The 19,185-nt window shown below is 43.6% G+C and overlaps 1 protein-coding gene across 1 annotated transcript; it reads left to right on the top strand.

Moving 5' to 3' along the window:
• The first annotated feature begins 1,066 nt into the window (after nucleotides 1-1,066).
• Nucleotides 1,067-2,804, top strand: ARF6 (ADP ribosylation factor 6). Its single transcript, XM_053475317.1, has one exon. The coding sequence runs from the start codon at nucleotides 1,830-1,832 to the stop codon at nucleotides 2,355-2,357; it is 528 nt and encodes a 175-aa protein (XP_053331292.1). The 5' UTR covers nucleotides 1,067-1,829; the 3' UTR covers nucleotides 2,358-2,804.
• The last annotated feature ends 16,381 nt before the right edge of the window (nucleotides 2,805-19,185 follow it).

Genomic DNA, 19,185 nt, shown 5'->3' with positions numbered 1-19,185 from the left:
CCAGATGGCCAGGCCAGGTGTGTATATTTTCTGGAGGAACTTTGAAAGTTTACAAACTCTTTCCTCACTGTTATACTTCAGCAGGATAGGTGGCGCTCTAGCACCACAGATTACACATGCCTTCGGAGTCGGGAAACGCAGACTCCCCTCTCAACGCCCCCATAACGTTTCTATACATTTGTATTGCACCAAAGGCCAGATGATGCTTCCACGGACACTTATATATATTAATTGCGAGAACAAGAGATCATAATCTAAAAGTAGAGGTTCAGAGCTTTAGATGTAACTTAAGGAAGTTTTACTTTACTGAGAGGGTAGTAGATAAGTGAAACAGCCTCCCAGCATAGATGGTACATGGTAACATTGAGGGAATTTAACCACGCATGGGGTAGGGATATGGCTCCTCAATCTAAGATAAGACTAACGACTAATTAAGGTCTGAGTCTTTACAGGAGACAGGCTGAAGAGGTTCGATCCGACATCATACGGTGGTGGTTGTATTGCCATGACAACCAGCAGAACAGAATGGCCCAACGAGCAGTAACATTCCACCAGGTTCTATGGTCATTAATGCCGCTTCGCACCTAAACTGTCTATTAAAATAAATCTTTGTGCAGACACATTTAGTGTTTGTTTTGTCCTGCTTGCTGTTGTACAGCGCTGCAGAGTATGATGGCGCTATATAAACCAGTAACTCCTCATTTACTTGCTCCAGGCTACCAACGCAGAGGTTCTAATATGTATTTGTAGCGTGCTCGTGTGTGTTAAATGAACGAACAAATGACGTTATGCCCCACACACGGCACGCACTTCAGTTTAATGTTATTCTGTACGCCTCCCGCCCCACCAACGGCTGCGAGCGGACCGAGTTCCAGGCCCTCCCCGCGCGACATTTAAAGTTTGACGCGACGGCACGCGCAGCGCTGACTCCTCCCTCTTTGTTCGTCGCTCGTGCGCGCGGCCGTCACGTGACAGTCTGCCGCACGCGCCCCCTTCTCCGCCCGGACATTCCTTTGTAGCACTGGTTGGTCGCGGTTTGATTGCGCAGGCGTCGGTGGGAGGGGCCGGGAGCGGCGCGCACCGGCTCAGTGTACGTTTCCGTGTGCTGACAGTGGATGTCGGAGCTGTGCCCCAGACGTCCCTTACCCGCCCTCGCCGGCTCCTCCCACTTCATTCCTGTAGCCGGAGCGCTAACCTGCCACTGCTCTTCACAGGCACCGGAAGCGGCCCGAGGTGGGAAGCCAATGACTGGGAATATCCGGCGTTGGCTGGGACCGGTCACGACGGGCTAAGTCCATAGCGAAGTAGGGGTTTAACGCGGTGGGCGAGAGTGGCGCTCTCAATCGGTTTGTGAGAGTAACATAGGGATAGGTTTGCCCGGCCTCGGGTCGCTACAGGCCTTACGTGCACAGCGCTCGTGCTCTCCTGCTGCTGTCGGCCCCTGCAGCCCCGCATGTGCTTTGCAGAGGAGGAAGAGAGCCCCTAGCTGAGCCGGAGACTACCTACCTCAGGCCCGTGTGCCTCCCCTAAGGGCTCACCCAGCTTATTACCAGCCGGATCCCCTACAGTACAGGGACACGCAGCCGGGGACGTCCCGCCTAGAGATCCACATCTGAGGACTCTCCTCAAAGACTACAGTTGCTGGATATTAACTCCGCACTGTCCGCATACCTGAACTCACCTGCCCAGGGACTCAGATCTCACCTGAGGACGATAAGGTATCTTCTTCACTTGGCTCCAGAACTTATTGATCTTCTGCCAGCTTGGAGACATTTACTACCTGACTGCACCCTCCATTCTCTCTGATAAAGTGACTTTCATGCGCTACCATGGGCAAGGTTCTTTCCAAGATCTTTGGCAACAAGGAGATGAGGATCCTGATGTTAGGGCTGGATGCTGCTGGTAAGACCACCATCCTATACAAGCTGAAACTTGGCCAGTCTGTCACCACCATCCCCACAGTTGGCTTTAATGTGGAAACAGTGACTTACAAAAACGTCAAGTTTAACGTCTGGGATGTGGGGGGCCAGGACAAGATTCGACCTTTGTGGCGGCACTACTACACCGGCACCCAAGGCCTCATATTTGTGGTGGACTGCGCCGACAGAGACCGCATCGATGAGGCCAGGCAAGAGCTTCATCGCATCATCAACGACAGGGAGATGAGGGACGCCATCATTCTAATATTTGCCAATAAACAAGATCTGCCTGATGCCATGAAACCCCATGAAATCCAAGAGAAACTGGGTCTAACCCGCATCCGGGATAGAAATTGGTACGTGCAGCCCTCGTGTGCCACCACAGGGGACGGTCTCTATGAAGGACTCACATGGCTAACATCCAACTACAAATCTTAATGACTAATAGAAGATCCTCACACAATTTAAGATGCTGCTTCTCAGACAATTATAACGAAGGCGTGGGAGAGAAGCAGTGTCATAGGATTAATGCTGATCAGACTAAATCACAAGGAAATATGGGCTGGAATACTTTAAAATTCTATATATATATATATATTTTTTTTTTTTTTTTGCTTTGCTATAGGATCCTAATTTCCCAAATTCCTGATTATATAAATGAGACTTCAAGCTCTAGATTACAGATGTGGCGCAAGCACTCTTTCTCTGTTGGCCCCAACGCGAGGGTTTGGTTTGAGGGATACATGTTTAGTTTCCTGTTCTGATATATATATATTTTTTAAACTCGTTTCCATCTGGTGTAGTTCTGCCTTTCCGCATTGATACAGGGTATGTTGCTAGACTGATTTCAGCAAGTAAACTTTATCATTATATTCTTTAAAGTCACCCTGCCGTTTGTCTTTTATACAAAGGGGTTTTTTTTTTGTTTTTTTTTTTAAGGATTCTGCTAGCGTATAACAAATTAGAAATTGTGTGTAATATATATATATATATATATATATATATATATATATACACACACATACATACAGCTTACCCAGGGACATTTCTTATTTTAAAGGCTGCTTTAAAAAATTAAATAGAATTAAATATGCCCTAACTGCTGGAAAAATCTGGACTATTTAAAGTTGTATACGTATGCCATGCATGAGTAGCCTGAATGCAAATGATCTTAAAACAGTTTAGCAAAGCAATCTGGGAGAAGGTGTATGCGGCACTCTGTGGTACGTGGTCGGACATTGTCGCTTCTGTCGACCCGGCCCATTTTTGTACGTACAGCAGGACTCCCGTAATGTAGCAATATCGAAATTTTATGCAAAGAGCATCACCTTAACTAAACAAACGATGTAAAAAGCACAACTTTGTAATTCAGTGCGAACTGCGAAAGCTTTTCCGCCGCTCGGTAATCTATCTGCCTGATTGTGTTGAAAAAGGTACACTGCTCCAAAAAAGCATCTTCAAATATAAGCGTTTATAAATAAATACCTATATTATTTCTTTAACGCCTTATTGTACAGTTATTTATCATCTGTGGCTTAAAAAATGTGGTTTGGTTAAATTTTAGGGTGTGTTATGACTTAAAGAAACTTCACGGTGTGACAGATTTAATTGTCACCCCCCCCCCCCAAAAAAAATATACTAATTTAAACCCAATACAATCAAACAAAAAAAGTAGGTAAGCTTTTCTCACTTTGTGTTCTGGAAGGGCACCTTGTTTTATTCTGCAACTTTGTGATGATTTACTTGAATCCGGGAAGTGTGCTTTTGTTTGAAATATCTGCCTTTGGGGTTTTTTTTCTCCCTTTCTAACATCAAATAGTTGCTCTCATGCTAAGTTGTCACTCCCATGCTAGTGTCAGCATTTCAGAACACTCAGTCATTTCCACAACCTGTAAACACTGCTGTTCAAAAGTTTGGGGTCACTCATGGAAATTTCTAGCTGTAACATAATTGCCAAAAAGGTTTTTCTAACGATCATTTAGCCTTTTAAACTTGGACACGAAGGGCTGTTGGAGCACAGGAGTGATGGCAGTGATAAAGGGCCTCTGTACGCCTGTGAATATATTCCATTAAGAGTCAATTACGTTAACCCTGTCTGCCACAAATTGCCTTTCTTTCAAAAACAAGGTCTAAGTGACCCCAAACTTTTGAACGGTCATGTTGCAGGTTTGTGCTTATCTGGAGTTTAAAAACTAAGCACAGGTAGAACATGCAATAGGTTCGCGTGAGTTAGCCATGTGGTAAAAACCTCAAGGTTGCAGAAGCTGTACAAATATTTCACAAACTTTCTTTCAAAGTTTAACTTGCTCTGTGTTATCGGCCATACCAGACTTTTCAGAAGGTCAAAAATAGGGATAGATTAAATCACTTGGTGTATGAGGGTATATTGGAAAGAAAATATTGTTTCAGCAGATAATTCAAATCTTTTTCCCCCTAGATTTCAGTTGTATGCTAGCGGAGCTGTCAAACCTGGCTGAATGGTAACTACCAAAAACTATTAATAGGGTTAACGGTTTCAAATTCCATGCTAACTTTTCTTTGTTCTCGCCGTCTATGGATAAGACTGCATAGGGTTAATATTCGGTTAGTCCAAGTAAGTAGCTGGAACGCTTATAGGGCTCTGCTTGCATTGTTTAAGCAGATTATAAAGTTACTCTGTAAATGTAAGGTGGCTGCAGGATGGGCTCTTCCACATACAGAATAGCTTTCTGATTGGCTGAAAAATAGCCGCCTGGAATTAAGCTGTGATTGGGATTCACTTGTTCTGTATTTCCATTGGATGAATTAGAAGTTAGCTGCAGAGCAGCTTGTGGTGTATTAGCGATATAGATAAGGTATGGGACTTATGATCGGGGACGATCTGTGTGGCATTTCCTCTTTAGAACTTTGGTAAAAGCAGAAATCAATACTTAAATGGACCGGTTAATGACGTTTTTCATGTATCACGTTACCCCCTGCACCCCGTGTGCCTTTATTTTATTTGCATATAAATTGTATTATACTAAAGCAGCAGGTATATCTACAATGCAGGGTTTACTTAATTTCATGTATCTGCGTCACAGAGCCTGCAGTTTTTAATGATCATGTCAAATTGTCAAAACGATCTTCTTTCCCGGCTCCTGAGAAACTCTGGGTTTGCTTTTACAATGTCTGCCCGGCTCCTAAATTCTGCACCGGTTTGGAAACGCTTGTTTTGATAAAACTGCCCTGGTAACCAGCTATGTTGTCCTGTTACTGAACATCAGAATGTCCCTAAATCTGTGCATTCTAACCCATTAATAAGTGCCAACAGTCCGGTGCCCGGTGATTGCATTTAAACGATAGACAAAAAGATGGAACATACTACAGAATAATAGCACAAAAAGGTGTGTGTACCCCCTGTGAACGTGTAAATCCTGCACTATTAGGTGTTCTATGTAATAGTGCTTAATCGCGTACGGAGATATTGCCCAGCATTCTAGGTGGAACTGTTGGTTTCTACATGTCATCTGTTCTTGTGTGAGCTGGAATACACCGTTCGGCCAGCTGTGGTCCGGTTGCTGCGTTCTCACGCCAGCCTCTGTGTATTCAGCTTCCACTGGGACGGTGGGGGAAGTGACCCCGTTAACAACCCCCGGGTCAGGTTGGTTGAAATCATCACTGGGGTGAGTGTACAGAAGCACAACAATCCGTGCAAAACCTGGTTTTCTGTTAGTCATTTTTTGCAAATGTCTGTCCCTGTAATAGAAATATTTTCAGCCCCTCCTGTGTCTTCATGCTCTGCAGATGTTCTGCGTGAAACCCTCTGCGCTGTCGGCTTTACGGCACGTAAATCTGCCTAGAAGGCTAGCGTGCCAATGGTACCATGCGGTCCTGGACCATACCACCAAGGTAGAACACATTTGGTTCATAAAGTCGTGGCTTCCATAATTGCTGTCAGGTTCAGCTGCAAGCGAAGTCTGCATTAAACCAAAGGGGAGGGGGGACCTAAAACATTGCAGAATCACATTTTAAACGTAATCCAGCTCTTGGAAGTTCCAAAAAGTTCTTCCTTGGGGATTGTGCTGTATATGAAGAGTTACCGTTGCTGATCTGCGCTATACCGGTGCATCTTTGATACATTGACTTGCGTTGCCGGCGGAGCTTGGCGCTATGATGTCAGCTCTGCACCTGCGTATATATCATTCTTCCAATTAATCTGGATGAATTAACCCAAACGTAGAAGTGCGGGGCTCGGGGTGCCAAAACTATATTGTGCAGATGGCTCGCTACCCTCTTGACCCAGTTTAACTCTCATTTCTATGAACATACGTAGATCGGCACAAAGTCAGGTCTTGGCTGTATGTTAACGTTTAATCGCACGCTTCCTGTTACACTTGTACGCTCCGTGGTTATGTTTAAGCTACACCCAGATACTGGTAGACATGGAGCTCTAAATGCTAAAGAAGTAAAATGTTAACGGGTTCTCAGCTGCTGGGCGATGACTCCTGACAGGTGCGTTGATTTCATGAAACTGCTACAGCAGCAACGCAGGAAACACAATCTGCCGTACAGTAACTATGCCTTTTCACTTCGCTAACCGGACCCTGTATACAAGAAGAACTCGTTGCGATTACTAAGGTATTTCAACGCCCCTACAAATAAATGATTTAGCGAAAGAACCCTGCAGACAACTCAACCGTGCAGGATCCGCACCCCAAATTAAGCATGCAATCGTATTAAAGACATGCCTACCCTAAAGTAAAGTCTATTGGCTTGATTGATGTAAATGGTATATAGTATTGCCATGATTTGGGGACTTTTAGTAGTAAGTGCCGTTTGGGAAGTAACTACACAGAGAGGGTTAAGATCTCTACTTTAGTTAGTGAATTTGCTAAACCAGTGAATACACTGGGCATGTTTGCTTTCATGTATGAATGAATTAGGCTGCTGTTATATGCTGCATTCCTCCGTGTGCTGACACAGTAGACATGTTAGATGATTTACATCCAGTGAAAATGAAAAAGGCTTCACCTTTACCTCCGTAGCTGAGTCAGCAAACTATTTCTTAACGCTTTTCACATCTAAGTGTAAAGAATCCATCTAGAATCGCTGTAATGTTGCATCTGATGTCAGGGATCGCTTTATCCAGTTTGTACGCGGTTCTCAAGGACCCATCTCATGCCTTTTCCCCCAACGTCCTTTCAACCTTTACACCTGTCCTCAAAGCATCAGATATATGTAAGGTTTTTTATTATTCTGCTGATTCACCACTGCCAGTACAGGCATGTTCAATAGTTCCAGGGGCTCTAATGAGACCCCTGGACCAGAGCTGAAAAGTTCAAGCAGCCAAAAGTGGTGTGAAAATGGGATCGTGGATGGGACGGTGTTCTGGAGTGACAGCTTCTCCTAAAGGTAAGTATTTTATTCCTGAATCGTACTGATGTACTCACAAAGTACGGGTGGTTGGTGAGGTTGCATGGGACAGTAAACTATGGCTTAAAACATTTGGTTTATGTTCAATTGAAGCCCACCGGCACCCTGGCTCTACCCAGTTCGTGGAACACTCTAGAGAGACAATGGTTCTGTCCCTTCCGAAATCTGGCATGTCAGCCTGTTCAGTAGGCTAGCATTATATTACATTTCATTTCATTTATAAAGCGCCAGCAGAGTTTGCAGCGATGTTACAAGCAGTAGAATAATTTAAAATCACACACAATGACAGACTGGTACAAAGGAGAAGTGGGCCCTGAGCTTACAATCTAGGCGGTGGTTGAGGACACAGTCGCAGCTGGGTTCCATCTTGAATTGTGTCGCACATTCATACGGGTAGAAGACCTGACTGTACTGTGTGCCAAAGATAAGGAGGGGGGGCTGCCTCTTTAAATCTGATCTGTTAACCATCTCATCTTACTGGGTATATCCATATTTTATATATTTATCAATTTTGACATCATCATGCATACATGTCACAAGCCCTTTAACAAAGTATTGGTCTGATGGACAGGTACACTGTGTATGTTCCTCAATAGGCTGACTTCTAAGGAGCTCTAAAGCAAACCCGTGACTGAATGGTAGCCGCAAGAAAGTAGTTGCATGATTATTATTTATAGTTTTATATATTGTAACATAACAATCTGACTTACAGAAACGAGCAGTAAGGACGGTCCTGCTCAAAAGAGCTTACAATCGTTACTCGAGCTGTTGGTGGCTTGGTTCGGCTGTGATGTGGCATGCAGGACGGGTTGGAGGAACTTTGTTGTGTTTGTGCCTTGATGTTCTTAAAATACAAATCAATCCCTTAACTTATCACTTTAATTTTGTGTTAGGCTTTGCTGGGAAAGATTACCAACAACATCTGAGCATCTGGAGATTACAGTAAGCCTGTTAAAAGGAGCTTGTGTAGATACATTGATCACCAGTAAGTTACCAACCCCCTTCCCCTAGTTACACTGCGGCTCGAGAACCCAACATACAAAACGGGTTCTCCTTTTTAGATCCCCTTTCCTTTGTGCAAAGCGTGTCTTAAGATCTTTTTTCCGTTCTGTGAAAACCCACTCAAATCTTCCAGAACGGACTGTGTGTAATGCGGTCTCTAGTGATAGAGAGACCACCAGAACACTCTGTGTAAAAGCCATGCTGAAGCAAAGCCCCAAAAGTAACTTGTTTAATAAATGTTTCCTTTTAGATAAAATGTAGACCTGACCGAGTTGGAGAACACGTTTGTAACTCTCATCAGTTGTTGCCCTTGTCTTCTATTATGGTTTCCAATGACATACAAGTGGTATTCCTGTAAGACAAGTCAGACACCTACATGTCCTCGCAGGCTGGGATAAATGATTCATAGAGCAAAGCAGTTCCACACTTTGATATTCTATAACTTCAGATTTTGCACAATAAAAATATTTTGCATGCTTGGCCATGAACAGGTTTTGCATCCTTTGAACAAGTTTCTGCATTTAGACGGAGATCTGAAGGATGACACCCGTAGCCATTCTCAGGAAGTATATAATACCGAGGGTTCTCAGGAACGTGCCATTACTTCTTTCCTCCCTCAAACACATTGTTATACCCGGACAATGCTGATCAGACTCCTCAAATCCATGTGCCCAAGAATGGAGACAATTTAGCAACGTAGTCCGTGGGATGGTACCCACGAGTGGACATGTCCTTTGTGCCTTCTCTGAGTGTGTGTATATGTATGTAAATATATGTATATAATACACACATACACATACACTTAGACAAGCATCGCTCATAGCCCATGCGTACCTTCTAAGTGTACCATTTTTCATGGTAAAGGCTAAAATTTTGCCCTGTGGAGGTACCTCGTTGGTCATGGGCTGGTTGAGGAGGTCTTTCGACCTTCCCTGAATGGCTCGTGTAAAATTAATGGAGATATGTACAGTTTCAGCACCGACCTCCATTGCAGCTCCCACGTTACCACCTCTGCACCGCAAGCTGGCCCTTTGGGTAAGGTGGGTGGAGATGACCCCGCCCATTTTCACCTCTGACCCAACCTTCAATTGCTCTGCACCTATAGCTACCCTTTCTTGTAGACAGACGGCTTGGTGCGCCCCCCACACACACACAGTGATCGTATGGCACAGAGACTTCGAGGGCACCAAGGAGTTCAATGTTATCACACTGTTCACTGATTGGCTGCCTAAAGCTGCCAATCAGCGGCAGGAAAATGCTCCCATTGGATATTCATTCAGCCCCATCCATTTCTTGCGGGGCATTTAGCTAGAGCAACCCTCCAGCTAAATGCCCCGCAAGAAATGGAACAATGCATTTTGAGTTTTGTAGAATGCCCCCTTCCCATGCATTTGCAGTGTCCCTTTAAGAAAACATGAATGAAATGTATTAATTATAATTGATCTTTCAGCTGAATGCATTAATAAACAAGCCTTGTTTGTCTTTCAATAAGATAGGTTTATAAACATTTACAATAGATTGTTTCCACTATATTTGCTTTGACATTTTGATTGCAAATATGTTCAATTCATATAACTTTGGTTTCATGCATTCGCTCAGCTCAGTCTGCGAGCCAACATTTTTCAGGAATGTAATGCATGATTTAGACCGGCTTTTGGAGGGAATTCCAGAACGGCCTATAATGAAATTCCAGAATCCTCTAGCAGAGTCGAGCGCGTAAACATTCCCTTTAACAGCGAGGAAAATGTGCTGTGGATGTTTGGTGAGATGTGTAACCCCCACAAAATATTTTATGTGCCATGTTAAGGGTCTCTGGTTATTTTGTTCGGTTGTTGGCTGTGATGTCATTGATTCCCAAGATTTTGGAATCTGAGTTGAGTTCCCTAATTAGTTATACAGGGTCGCAGGGCAAATATTCTAATAAAGCACCAGCAGATTCAGCGGGGGCAAGTATACCCCTATTACTGGCACTGAGAACCTGATAATTCCCCTATTGGGCTAGCAGTGTGGCCACACCCACTCCCCAACCATTTTCTGCCTAGTGCTCCCATCAAGTTCTCACCCACTAAAGGCTTTTTAAGGCTAGCCCTGCCCCTATATTCTTTTAGCCCCACCCCTACATATAGCCACTCCCCCAAATAGAGCGAGAGCTCTGGGGTGCCTGCCCTGGGATGGGTGCGTTGCAGATAAGACAACATATCAACGACTGTCAGGGGAACATGAAGGAGAGAAACAAAGATTTCATGCTGCCAACCCTAGATACATACGATATATATATATATATATAATCGTACAATTATATACCCCCCGCACTTGAAATGGCCAACAGGGGCATGTATCTTCTGCAAACACCTAGCAGTCAATCAGAATTCAGAGTTCTTTTCAAAGTGAGTTCCCACAATGAAAGATCCCACAATTATTATTTCTCATCGTTATTTTATATAAAAATCAATTTACACTAAAATATTAGTGAATTTTTCCTTTTTTTTTTGTTTCATATAATGTAATAATAATTGATTTATTCGTGCTGGCCATTTTCTGATGCCCTATAAAATAATGTACTAATTGCCTTTGAAGGAGGCATCCGGTTACTCATGTAATTATAAGTGTATTTATTTATTAAACAATGAAATATATTTCAAAGTTCCAGACAAGCCCAGTTCCTCCCCAGGAGCTGTAATAGTGTTTGAAGAGCGCTGATGAGTTACGATGGGCGTGGGTCGCCACAACCACTTCAGAATAATGACACCATTGAATCAAACACACCTTGACATGCCCCGTGGATTCCTTGTGAATAAGGATTTGGTTATAGAACAAAGCTGATTCCCGTACCTGCTCGGCACACAGGGCAAGCAGCCAGTGACATTCTGGATCTGGGGGTTTATTCACTAAGGAGGAAGTCTGCAGCAGAGTTGCAGTTTTACAATGCATTAGGCAGGGTCAATCTCCAGTGAATTTCTCCTGAGCTTGTTTGGTCCTATATAATGCATACTAGTCACTGATCTATGCATTAGAAACCAGCAAGTTAGCCCCTTACAATGCATCAGGAATTCAGTGAGTTGAAACTGTAACTTTTCTGCAAACACCAGTTTTAGTGAATAACCTCCCTATGTCAAGGTGCAACTTCTGCCAATGTCAGCCAGATAAAGAAAGCTTAAATCTGGCTCATCCGAAGAACACAGGTTAGATTTATATAGGGTCTGACTATAGTTACAACGCACCGGGTTATAATTACATTTCTGGATTACGTCTGACTCTTTTATCAGGTCCTCAGGTCCTGTAGCGCTATAACAATAAGGAGGCAACGAAAATTAACAATAACTTCAACAGGATACAATTTGACAATAAAATTAGCGCCAAATCTTAACACGTTAAAACGCACTGGGACAGAAAGAGAAATCAATCTATTAGGAGGCTGAGCGCAATAAGACGGGAGGCGAGGTAATGCTTGGGTGAGGATGAGTGTAGCGAGGGTGATGTCGAGAAGTCAGTGGGATGGAGACATGGAGAGGTGGGGAGGATGGATGGTTGTTTGGTTACAACATCTATTACATGAATCCAGCCTGGGGCTGGCTCAGATAGATCAGAATATGTAACCCAACCAGGTCTCAAGCCGCTCAGCCCTAGATTAGAGGACTAGGACGTGACTCAGTGGAACGTATCAGTGCGTCTTTGTTAAACTCCGGCGTACAAAGGGCGTGAATGGGAACAGAGACTTTCTACTTTAGCCGAGTTGGAGGAATGTGACCGGGTGGCGGTTACCCATTAACCCCAGAGTTAATATTGATTCACATTTTGCAGGGTACAGGTGTATTTCTGAACCCTGGCAGCAGAAGTTAGGGACACTATGGTTAGTTAGCACGCTTCTAAGTTGCTTTCCCTTTCAGATTTATTGAGCATAAAGTCAGACAGTCTGAACTTTTTTGAGACAGCCCAATCAGCTATCTTTTCATCTCGGTGGTCGGCTGTCCCAGCAGATGTTCTGGTTAGTTTGAAAGCCATAAGCTTCGCTTATCTGAATCAAGCAGTGTAGGTGGAAAAAGAAGGAGGGGCAGTTTGTGATGTCATATGCCCTTTAATGTCCCAAGGAACGTTCTTTCCTCCTTTACCCTGTACGATCTCTGATCATTTTAATTGAAGAGATAGCACTCTTTCGAGCAACTCATCACCCACCGCGTGGCACTCAGTGGATCAGACAAAGCAAAAAATAGAGGTCTTCTAGACCGTAAACTTTAGCTTAACCACCGAAGAGGGGCATTTCTCCATCTGGTCATGGTTGGTGGGCGAGGCATGACTAGGAACTTTTAGGAGACCAACTGATAACGGTTTATGGAACACAAACTCAATATAAAAAAAACTATAGTATTTTCATACATGAGGAAGAGTTTTATTGACACGGAGCTCTGTTATTTTGAAACATTATGAGATTTCAGAAAAGAAGGACTTCAGGGCTGGAAAGAGGCACAGAGGGGTTTTGGCCACAAAAGTTGGAATGTCCTTCCACAAGAGCTACACATGGGAGGTATGGTGACAAACGGGTGAGAAAGTCCTTCCACCCCGCAGTAGCCGGTCTGGGCCAGGAACGTACCTCCCAAATGACCCATTTCAAGAGACCACAGGCTATACACCCCCCTGGTTTGCCTTTTTTTATATTTTGTTAAAATCTTTTGTTAAAACACACAAATCAGAGTTGAGTTCGGGTTTATATCAGACTCTATTTATATCGGACTCCGGATATCTATTTCTTGCACAAAAGAGCCAGGTATGAGCAGTGATAGCCTGATAGGGACCCGTTCCAAGAACAGTGTAATCTCTGATTTACTTAACAGTCTTACCATGGAAACAAAATAACCATTCAACAACTCCGTCTCTCCGCGCGGAGGAAAGCAGTCATTGGCATCGTAAGAAACCAGCGTTTCCTGCCTAACCAGTAATCGACACAACCGTATCCTAGCGATCATCGCAAATTAAAGACCTTTATATAGAGCGTGACCTGTAGTCAAGGAACCAGAGAATAATTTCGCTACAGAACCCTATGGAGGCATCAAATAGGACATGGGGGGGGTAGTCATTTTGAGTGTGAATTGGGGTGAAAGGATGGATAGAGTGGGGAGTAAACTGGGATCTGTATACAGTAATTGTGGCCGCGTAGTGTTAATATTATTTAAACAATTATTCACTGAAAGGCTTCCATTATCCAGAGGTGAAAGTGAAAATAAGTAAGATCTGCGCATGCTGTATGGCGTGAAGGCATGAAGGGCATATGTAATCACCATAGATTTGCATTTCTGATTAGCAGTTTAGAGTAGATCATTCATCTGTAATTAGCTCAGGTAACCTTGCTCTCGAAGTGCCCTTACGTCCACAGTTATGGCTGGCCTTCTGCCCTTCATGGGGGAGATAAGCTTTGTAATGGGATTTGTGAACGTCAGCGAGGCAGGTTTTCGTTCAACTGATTTCCACTAAAAAGATCTGAAAGCTCTTTATCGGAAATCTATATTACAGCAATAAGCAGCCTACAGCCTGATGATTAGAACTCCCATCATGCTCATCCAGAAGCATTTTTGTTTTTTTTCTCTCTTTTATTGCAGGCATAAACTGTATTTAAGCCGCTAATATCTATGCATGTATTAGGGTTACGGCAATCACATTGGCCACATTTTCCAGGACACATAAAAGTGTCACATGTTGCAGAGCAGCGCAGCACAGCGCAGCTGGGTCAGGCCACACCCCTCATCTACAGCCACACCTCCAACACAGGTGACCCTCCCGGGCAGACTGACCTGCGGTGTGTAAGATATACAGGTATCAGGTTTAAATGGCCAAGGTGCTACTCAAGATATACTGTACATATATGCTGTGTATATATATATATGTATATATATATATATATATATACGCATCATTACAATATTCAGTATAACAGCAACAGCTGAATTTAGTGGCAGAGAGAATGTAGAGATCATCCAATTATGATCTCTCACAGTTGTTTCCAGCATGCATGAAGTGACATCACATCCATTTACTATATGCTGGATCAGTCAGCAGTTCGGTGGCTAAAATGGTTCAGGTTATTTGGGGGACAAAGAAGGCACAGACAGGCTGTTAGGGGGCTAAAATGGCACAGAGAAGCTGTTTGGGGACAAAGTTGGCACAGACAAACTGTTTGATGGCAAACCTGGCACCTTGGCACATGTCGCTTGGTGAAGTCTAGGAGATGTCTGGGGCAATTATATATAATCTAATTATATAAAATTATATTAAATATAATATATATTTAACTACTGTATACTGATACAAACTATTTGGTGGATCTACATTGTGTGTTGTTCCCTGCTTTAGTGACTCAAACCTTCTAATTTCATTTTAAATGCTCCAGAGTAGAAAGTAATAGGCTGCGCAATTCTGTTTCCGGGCCTTTATTGAGACTTCAGGTGTGAAAATTTTAATATTAACATGTCTTTCACCCATTTGCTGCGCTCACAGAGGTGTGAAAAGCTCCAGCGCCTGGGTTACGTTTGCATTAACAAGAAATGAGTTTAAGTAAGTGGATGGAAATAGCAATTAAATGAGCTTTAAACCCGCACTGGCACTGCTTCTATGGCAACAGCCTATCAATGCAGCTTTGGGCACATGGCAGTGAAGTAGTCCCAGGAAAATTACGAATGCAAATTTTTACATTATTAAAAAGATTTGTGCTTTTAACGGGTCTAGGAATGAAGTTTCCGATGCTGTATTTAGTTACAAATGTGTTAAATTCGGCAGGGTAGGTGGGACAGCAACTTAAATAACGCCGTGCAATAAGAAACTTTTACATGTGATGGGGAAAAAAATGTGCAGATTATATTAGCCCAATATTAATAAGAGTAACGTCCGTTTCTTAAATGTTAATAATGTCTTTATCCTTTAATCACGGAGAACGCAGATCCATAACGTCACACGGCTGTCGGAGACGAGCGGGGGGGTGACATGCCGTCAAGAAGCCACGTGTGGCTGAAGACCTCAGTGAAATGATCCTCGTTAAACACAGAGTGACTTGTTTAGTCTCTAAACCATAGAAAACATATACGAGAGCGCATGGAAAATTACAGTAATGGCCGAAGCTGAAAGAGGCAGCTTGTCAGGGGAAGCGCTCGGTAACCTGACCTTTGTGAGGTCTTGGTGTCCCTCCTAAAGTGGGATACTTTGGAAGTATGTATCATATATAACAAATTGCCTTTTTCATTACTAATGTCTAACGTTCCAATTTATTCTACCGCACTGCTGCATGTGATAGGATACCAAGCTGATGTACAACAAAGAAACAACACAAATAAACTGACAGTGAGGAACTGTGTCACCAGAGCTTACAGTCTAAAGCCAGTACCTAGCGCATCGCTGGGTAAAGTGCACCACGGTATATTATCACCATACGTATTCATTACACCTGGCTCCTTGGACCCAAAATATTTTGGGCTCTGCCAATTTTGTAAACATTTCTTGTGCTTTGTTATCACGACTGAGGGCAGAACAGGGCATGCTCGCTGTCTTTGGGGATGTTGGCCAGGTGCAGAATTCGGCTGAATTTCAAAAGAAAAAGAATCTCTTAGCTCTGTCTCCGAACAGACTTTAACCATCAGTGTTCTGAAGACCAGTGCATTAGGATTATATACAGGAGAGGGCTGGCACGAACCCTCACTCATACACGCCATCTCACACGATCACACACGCTTACCTAGAGCATGTCATGTGGGCCTTTATCACAAGCGACTGCGCTGGTACTGCAGGGTCATGTAATGTAATGCAATGTGACCCTTATGCGCGCCCGTCTCCCAAGTCGGGCCGGCCCCATTTGGAGAATTTGAACTGGCCCAGGGGCACAAACACTCACATACACTCACTCGTTTACACCACCTCACACAGTCACACATGCTTACCTAGAGCCTGTCTTGGGCCTTTATCGCAAGCGAATTTGGACTGGCCCAGGGGCAATTATTATTATTATTTTTTGATAAAGCGACATCATATTCCAGAGCGCTGTACAATTGCCCCCTGGGCCAATTTTGATGATATTACATGTATACCGCAGGGCTGCACTAAAACATGTTTTATTTCAGCCCAAGAACAGACTTCTAGATTTATCACAGGTTCCAGTTATACAGTATTTTCTAATAAAGCTCTGGATTTTACGGTGTACCAAGCAAAAAGATTTAGGGGCTTTATCTTTAATACAAGTGATAAGAATAATCATCAGACATTGATAAATTGTGTGCGACACAAAAATCTTCACTTCCTTATTCTCCCATTGTTCTAATTTGCAAGTAACCATCATATTTGCATCTTGTATTTACAATAGTTATGTTTCTCTAAGGTTCTGGTACTCTTAAAGGGGCAGCGCCGCTGTGTATACCGTCCATGTGGGCCGCATTCTTCCCTAGTGGCCGGGGTCAGGATTGAACCGGATGGGACCTGTCTTTCCAATTGATGAGGGGGGGGAGGGCGGCAGGTCATGGGGGAGGCTGAGGGAGCTTCATTTTCTTAAGAAAAAGGAACCACATCTAAGAAGTGAAGTTGTGAGAAGACAACTAAACTAGTCTTCGGAGTTAGGATCTGTCACTTAGTCTGTTCTTCCGTCTTTGCCTAGCTACCATACTGTCCCACTTTTTTGGCCAGTGAGAACCATGGACCAGCTGAGAGATGCAGCACATCCTCCATCGCAAGCTCTCACTCTTCGTATAAGATGTGTGGTGGCCACACTTACAGCCCTGCTTATTCTTCTCTCTGGCTCACTCCACTCCTGTCTCTAGTTACATACATGTGGGTATTCGCCACCTCCCTCACCACTTTTACAGGTACCTACATTCCAATGGGAGTTACAATGAAACAGGTGGAAATCATGAGATTTTTGCGGTAATACCAGGAGGAACAAACTCCTAATTTTGGTTCCGACTCTAGTCCCAGTAGTAGACCTTAGTCCAAACTCACCCACAGACACTGATGGACCCAACTCCCAACTGGTAGAGCCCAAAGACAGAAGGGGAGAAAGGTTTTAGTTGGCTAAGCCACTGGATCTTCTCTTAAGAGTCCAGCCAAGCCATGTTTAATGCTCGAGGCCTAGTTTAGGGTTGGGTAAATATATCACATTTTAGAGTGTGTCATTATCAGATGTCTCTCGCTTGAAAAAAAAAACGGGATTGTTCCAGTTTGCACTCACAGGGCAAGCCCTGAAATCTAGCCAAGCTTATCTTTTTACTGTGATAAGTGTATTTTTTGATTTTATTTTATTTGCTAAAGGCAGCTGTAGCGTATCGTAGGCCTATTAAACTTGCCGCGATACCAGCTAATTCCGGACCTAAGTGGCAGTGGACAGTTATTCAGTGACTTGCAGGCTATCTTTACGCATTCGGTTACTCGATGCTCAGTTATTGTTGAGTTAACTCCAGCAGAGCCCTGGGGTTTTATAACCGTCGGCAGTCCTGCAATGTTACCGGCAGATTATTTGGAAATCCATGATATCGAGGACTTAGATCATAATGGAAACATACTAATTATGAAAATACTAGACAGATGGTCACAAGGGGGCACTTTATTTTTTGGCAGGAGTTTATCAGCGTGTACATGCGTCTGCTAAAACAGGGATTTTATTAGCCGAGATAAAGCGTGTCTCACCGTTGTGATATATTTGTTTGCAAATTGTAGAGTAAAGGGGGTAGGCGGCAGGAAATAGCTCAGGATGGAAATTGCCACAAAGCTCACTGTGGTCTGGAGATTATGGACCACTACCTAAAGACAAGGGTGCAGCTAGGCCCAAATAGCCTTGAAAATGGCAGACAGTGGGTGGGAAATGGGCAGGGAGAGGGCATGGTCAAAGACTGTTCCACATCCAGAGATTAATTTTAATCAGCTCTGATTTTTGGAGCCTCCGGGAGAAATCCAAGGAGTTCCCAGATATATTGAGCCATGTTATCCAGTTACCTGGGAACTCTCTGGGTTTGACCTGGGGTCTCCAAGTGAAGCCCTGCTTTCCCATGTTGACTATATTCTTTTTACGGGCAGGGGAGCAGCGGTTTGCCATGCCTACTCCATGCCAAATTCTTGTCTACTGCACACCCTTAACTTGAGACTTGCCCCTACATATGGCTAGTCCGGCCATACATGTAGCTAGCCATCTAGCCATCCCACAAAGCCTCTCCCCCAGAAAAGTAAGAGCTCCAGGTAATCCAGCCTGGGAAGTTTCACGTATTTCTATCCTGATCGCCAGGCTACTGTGCCACTGAGTTGGATTAGTGTCAATATAGTTGAATTATGAGCCTAACCCAAGGCAGCTTTAATTGCCACCCCTCTGCGCAAAATTAGGTGAATTCCCAATTTCCCTGTTGTGTTTTTTTGGAATTATTTGACCAGCGACAGCTCGCCGAAGGTTTGACAATATCCGACAGTGCGGTACACAGAATACGACAAAGAAATGCATGTTAGCTCTGCAATAACATTTGCAAACGGCAGAACCACCACCAAGCCGAAACCTGTTTTAAACAGGAAACCCTTTTAATATATGAATATATAGGGATTCTGGATACTTCCCCTTTAAGCAAACCACATTTTTTTCCCCTTGTGTACTATACTAAGTATTTCCTTCCTGAGCCCCCAGCCCTTTAAGGTCCATAGTAAAACGTTTGTAAAATTCCTCTTCTCTAACTATGATGTCATTGCGAACAGGATACACCTGTCACAGCCATGGGGGAATTGTGAATTTAGTGAAACATTTTTTGTAACCTGATTTGACTCCATTGTGAAAGCATGATTGTTATGAGATACGGCTGCTTGAGCATGATAGGACTTGCTAAGGATATGTAGGGAGTCTACACCAACAAACCATAACAGGTTAGGAAAA

This window comes from Spea bombifrons, chromosome 9 (genome assembly GCF_027358695.1).
Source record: "Spea bombifrons isolate aSpeBom1 chromosome 9, aSpeBom1.2.pri, whole genome shotgun sequence".
NCBI lineage: Eukaryota > Metazoa > Chordata > Amphibia > Anura > Pelobatidae > Spea > Spea bombifrons.
Note: the sequence above shows the minus strand (reverse complement) of the source record. Positions and strands in the feature narration are given on the sequence as shown.

Coding starts and splice junctions, on each gene's coding strand:
- ARF6 (XM_053475317.1), top strand. CDS start 1,830: ATGGGCAAGGTTCTTTCCAAGATCTTTGGCAACAAGGAGATGAGGATC.